The sequence below is a fragment of the Hipposideros armiger genome, unplaced genomic scaffold (assembly GCF_001890085.2).
Source record: "Hipposideros armiger isolate ML-2016 unplaced genomic scaffold, ASM189008v1 scaffold_337, whole genome shotgun sequence".
Classification (NCBI taxonomy): domain Eukaryota; kingdom Metazoa; phylum Chordata; class Mammalia; order Chiroptera; family Hipposideridae; genus Hipposideros; species Hipposideros armiger.
Genome location: NW_017731687.1, coordinates 682,874 through 688,302, shown reverse-complemented (window position 1 = coordinate 688,302; position 5,429 = coordinate 682,874). Strand labels below are relative to the sequence as shown.

General features: G+C 49.0%; 1 protein-coding gene across 7 annotated transcripts in view; it reads right to left on the bottom strand.

Moving 5' to 3' along the window:
* SLC2A9 (solute carrier family 2 member 9) overlaps positions 1–5,429 on the bottom strand; it is a 147,730-nt gene that overhangs the window by 90,554 nt on the left and 51,747 nt on the right. For all 7 annotated transcript variants that reach the window (XM_019661171.1, XM_019661173.1, XM_019661174.1 and 4 more), the window contains one exon: positions 4,998–5,143. In XM_019661171.1, the coding sequence (XP_019516716.1) occupies positions 4,998–5,143 (146 nt within the window). The remainder of the gene's footprint in view (positions 1–4,997; positions 5,144–5,429) is intronic.

The window sequence follows — 5,429 nt, the reverse complement described above, 5'->3', positions numbered from 1 at the left end:
AGAAATTTTTTTATTTCCCAAATTCTCTCATATTATGTACAAGGGGTGTACAATGGATGCATCATAATCATAAAAATCAAACAAGTAAGTAAACAGAAAGGGGTTCAGAGATTTACAAAGGAGATATTTGTTTCAATATTATTCATGTTAGTGGAAATTCAGAAACGCATTCAATAATGGACAGCAGTTACAGTGCACCTTTGTGATGGAATATGACGCTAACACTACTTTAAAAGTATGTGTTTACAAAGTGATATAGAGACATGATTTTGATAGGATGGCAAGTGATTTCTTTATAGCAAAACACAAATGTAAGCACAGTATTATTTCTATTGCATAACAGATACATAGAAATATAGAAAGAAATAGACCAAAATATTAAAAGTGTCTGCCCACCCCCATCCCCACCCCCCAAAAAAGACACAGCAGAATTTCAAGTGGCTTTACTTCCTTTATATATTTTGCAGTGTTCTAAGCTGAGCACTAAATATTTCTATAAATGGACGTAAGCTGTACATGAAGTGTGTCACCATTACAACAACGATGGACTCGGAGCACCCCCTTCTTTCTTTGGCCTGACGCGTCACCCAGACCGATGTCCTCCTGGGCACAGGAAATCACTCATTCATGCCCTCATGTGGTTCCATGCCTTCCCGCACTTCTGCCTACAACTTTCATCTAAGTTTATCATTGCAGGAGAAATAGCTAATTAATCTGGTTTTTTTTTAAATATCCTTTGGAAGCATAAAACATCCCGTAAGCGTTCAGCCTCCACATTGTTTGCACTGCGGATCTGCCTAAACTCACGGCACCAGCATTAATTCCTACATTTAGTTCCCCGTCTTGCTTTCTGGCGGCCTCTTCTAAAGCCTGCGTGCTACTGCCTGCAGCCTCTGCATTGCAAAGCGACTGCCTGCACCGAAGCACAGTTTTTCTCTCTAAATTTTTTTACAAGCTCAGTTGTCTCTGTTTTTGATGGTAAATGAGAAATAAGATTAGTATAGAGAAAATGAAATTCTGACAGTGAACTAACTGTGGCTCTCACGTGGCCAGACTGTCACAGATCCCAGAGGTGAATGAAAATGTCCACTTGATGTTCTTGCCCGGACCAGAAGCCCAGTGCCCTGGAGCATGGAGGTGAAACACAGACACTGACTGAGTTACTCACACATCCTCCCAACCAGCTCCCCGACCATCTGGGAAAATCCAATCTGAGGGGAAAAAACAGACTTCCGGAACCAAAGGCACTCCTTCTCAGCTGGCTCCGCTCAGAGGGTGGGCATGGGCACTGTGCGCTTTTGTCAGCATCATGCTTATGAGCCCGCTGTTCCAGGGAGAGAGTCCTTGAATCAGCGCTACCTACAAGTCATCCTGTGACACGGCAGTTCACTTCAGTGACCTCGTCCTCTCGTCTCCCGCAAAGCTGCTTCTCCTCCAGGGCTCCCTGTCTTAGCATCTGGTACCCCATTCTACCTGGCTGATGTGCCAGACAGCAGGAGTTCTCCTTGACCCCTCCTCCCTCAGACCCCACATCCCATCGCTCAATCCCATCCACCTGCCTCCATGCCCACGGCCATCGCCCTGATCCAAGCTCCTAGCATCTTTCCTCTGGACTGGCGCCATCTCCCCGGGCTTGGCTGGCCTCAAGCCTTTCTGCACAGCTCGCAGCTGCAGCTCCAGCACCTGACACAGTGATCAGCAAATGTGCTGAATGGATGAGTGAATGAAGACAGGGGACCGAGGATCAAGAAAGACCTGGGACCTGTTATCAGTGAATGTCTTTGTACACCTCCTCCCCCCTTCACATGTTAAATCCTAACCCTCAAGGTTTTGGAATTAGGAGGTGGGGCCTTTGGGGGTGATTAGGGCACGAGGGTGGAGCCGTTGTGAATGGGCTCAGTGCCCTTACGAGAACAGAAGGGAGAGATGATCTCTGTCTCCCCATGTGAGGACACAGCGAGAAGGTGACCATCTATGAGGCAGGAAGAGGGCCCCCACCTGATGGTGCTGGCACCCTGATCTCTGACTTCCAGCCTCCAGAACTGTGAGGAACACATTTCTGTTGTTTATAAGCCACCCAGCCTGTGGTCTTCGTTACAGCAGGTTGACTGGACTGAGACAGGACCCATGTAACAGAACCGGCCTGATGCTGATTAGCGAAAGGGGACGTTGATGAGGGATAAGCAGTTGGAAACTATGTCAGAGAAGAAAAAGCTTAGCCTCTGTTGAGGCAGATATTTACTTTTTACCCCGGGAGGACAACAGTACTGTTAATTGACTTTAAAAAATATATATATATATTTATGTTTAAAGAGCTGAGGTTGTAATTGTTATATTGGTTTTATTGTCACACACGTAATGTTTACTTTTGTAATTTTAAAACGTCTTTAAAAACAAAAGGCAAAAGAATCTCTTTAGTGTGGGACCTCGCTTTGGTAAAAAGACGTTTCCAAGATGCTCGCATTAATTATAGAAATTGTCATGTATGTGACAACTGCAAAGGTAAGGTGTGAGTTGTTTTCATTTTTGCGAAAGAGCAAAACAAACTGTAGCCATAATAACCCCAAGGGATTGATAAGAAAAGACCAGAAACAGATGCCTCTGAGGTGACCTGGATCTGCTGAAATATAAAAAGTCATACCTAATGCTGTGGAACTGTACCTTCTAAAATGATGAAAACAGTAAACCTTATGTTACATATGATTGGCCCCAATAAAAACCACAGAATATTCCCCCCCAGAAATTGTAAAGGAGAAATGCCAACCAGCTCTCATTATCCAATCACCATGCGGCCTCCGTACTTGATTCCTCAGCTTATAACCATCCCTGATCGAGGCAGGAGGTGGCTCTAGGGTTAGGAAGGCTCAGGCGCAAGGGGACCCTGGGTCCCCCTTATGGTGATATTGTGATTTATAATAAGAAATACATATATTTGGTCTTCCTCCCGTTTCTGGCACAGAGCTCCTAAATCCCTTGGACTTTCTGAAGTGAGAAGGTGTCTTGACAGTTACAACAAACCCCTTTCAACCACACCTGAGCTAAGGTAGTGAGGTGACTTTTGGACCACACCTGAGTACGGGGCTGGATGCTAAGGGAACCAACCAGGTCATTCGAGGGTTGGAACTTTCAGCCCCACCCCCGAAGTCCAAGGATGGGAGACGGACTGGAGGCTGACTCAATCGCCAATCGCCACAATTTAGTCAACCATGCCTATGTAATGAAACCTCTACAAAACCCAAAAAGGATGGGGTTTGGAGGGCTTCTGGGTGGAACACGTGGAGGTGCTGGGAAGTGGCTCGCCTCCTGGAGAGGTCATGGAAGCTCCTTGCCCCTCCCCACACACCTTGCCCTGTATCTCCCACATCTGTCTTCCCTGAGTTATATCCTTTCATAATAAACCGCTGATCTAGTAAGGAAACTGGTAACCCAAGTTCTGTGAGCCACTCCAGCAAATTGATCGAAGCCAAGGACATGGGAGGAGGACATGGGAACCTCTGATTTATAGCCAGTCAGGCAGAAGCCCCGGTGACAACCTGACTTGCCACTGGCCTGTGAAGTGGGGGCAGTCTTGTGGGACTGAGCCCTTCGCCTGTGGAATCTGACGCTATGTCCAGGTAGTGTCAGAGCTGAGCTGAACTGCAGGGCACCCAGCTGGTGGTGGAGAATGGCGTGACGTGAGGAAACAGCGCGCACAGCAGAAGTGGTGTCCGATTCCTCCCCACCTTCCCAGAGAAGCCAGCAGGTCCCGTGCTTGGCTAAGTCAGCCATGCCCCACAGGCGGGTCTGGAAGCAAACAGGCTTTTGACCGCTGCTCCTGCTTTAACCTCCCCCCTCCACCCTGGCCTTCTTGTGTAAGTGGGAAGGGATGCCTCGTGGGCCCTGGGAGGCGTCCCAGCCAGTCTCTTCCCCTCGTCCTTGTTGGGTCCAGGCAGCAAGTCCTGTAGACTCAGCCCTCCCTTCCTTGCCACCCCCAGGGCCACTGCCTCAGTGTCCCCCGTCACCCTCCCCTCACCACAAGCACCAACAGCAGCAGTCTCCGGCTAGGTCTCTCTCCCCGCAACGCACCCTTCCCACCCTAAAGCACAGCCCCCCCTCAGAGCCACCTTCTAACTCAGATCTGGCCATGTCACTCCTCTGCTCAAGTGCCGCCCGGGGCTCCCTATTCCTCCAGGACCACATCAGCTCCGTGAGCAGGCGCCTGGCCTCCTGCTCCCACGCACGCTCTCCCCTCCCGTTTCCCTCACAGGGCTGTTCCCCACCGCAGGGCTTGTCTTCAGTTATTCCCTCTCTCTGCAACGCATTCCCTCCAAACCCCATCATCAGCCGCCGAACTCCTGCTCACCCTCACGGCTCATGTAGAGGCCGCCTCTTCTGGAAAGCCTTCCTTGATCACACCCACCCCACCCCAACCTGGGTGAGATCTTCTTCCTTGCCAAGGCCACGCAGCAAGTAACTAGTTAAACTGGGATTCAAGGTGAGGCCTTTCTGCTTCCAGAGCGCCAAAAACTTAAGAATGTGCAATTCCATATTCATGCAGGAAAGACTCAAGAGTGAGGCAGAGCTAAGCAAAACATGGTGGAAAGAAGCCCTAAATATATTACATGAAAACAGCAAGTTGCAGAACAATGTGCATGGCGCGATGCCACTGAAAAATTGTATATGTTTATATAGGTTTGTAAAAGCTTAAATGAACACTAATTGAGCTTTTAACAATAGCTACAGAGTAGTGGGTGGATCTGAACATTCTGTAAGGTTAGAATTTGTTCTGTATTCTTTATGTCTCTCCGCTCCCCCCCAAATCAAACCCAATCAAAGGAACTCAAAAACTTTTCTCTAATCATAAGTGAAGGCCTGGAAGCTCAAGAATTCCCAAACCAAAGGACAAGCTTTTAGAGGAGGGCTCACCTCTGACTGCCTTTGTCCTGCAAGGGACATGGGGAGCTGAGAAGGTGACACAGAATGAGAACAAACGTGGTTGGCCGGGAAGCCACACTTACCTTTCCCAGCAGCTCAGGCAGGCCCAGCAGCTGCCCCGTGAACACACCGATGCAGATGAAGATGGCAGTCACCTGTCCCAGAGAGCCACGGATCTCCTTGGGCGAGATCTCACTCAGGTACATGGGGAGCGCACTGAGGGCGATGCCTGTGAAGGAAACATGGCGGCTGTGAGAGCGCTGTCTCCTCTGAGGCAGGAAGGCTATGGTCACAGCACTTCCCTCTGCTTCACCCTGACCAAAGCAGCACTGTAGCCACAGCACCACTCCCAGCACTCTGCACAAACTGCCAGTGCTTTAACATGCACTGTATCATTTAATCCATAAGGTACGGCGCAGAGGTGGGTTTCATAGAAGAGGAAATAGCTGATGATAATGATACTGGTAGTGGTGATGGTGATAGTGGTGATGGTGATGGTGATGGTGGTGGTGGTG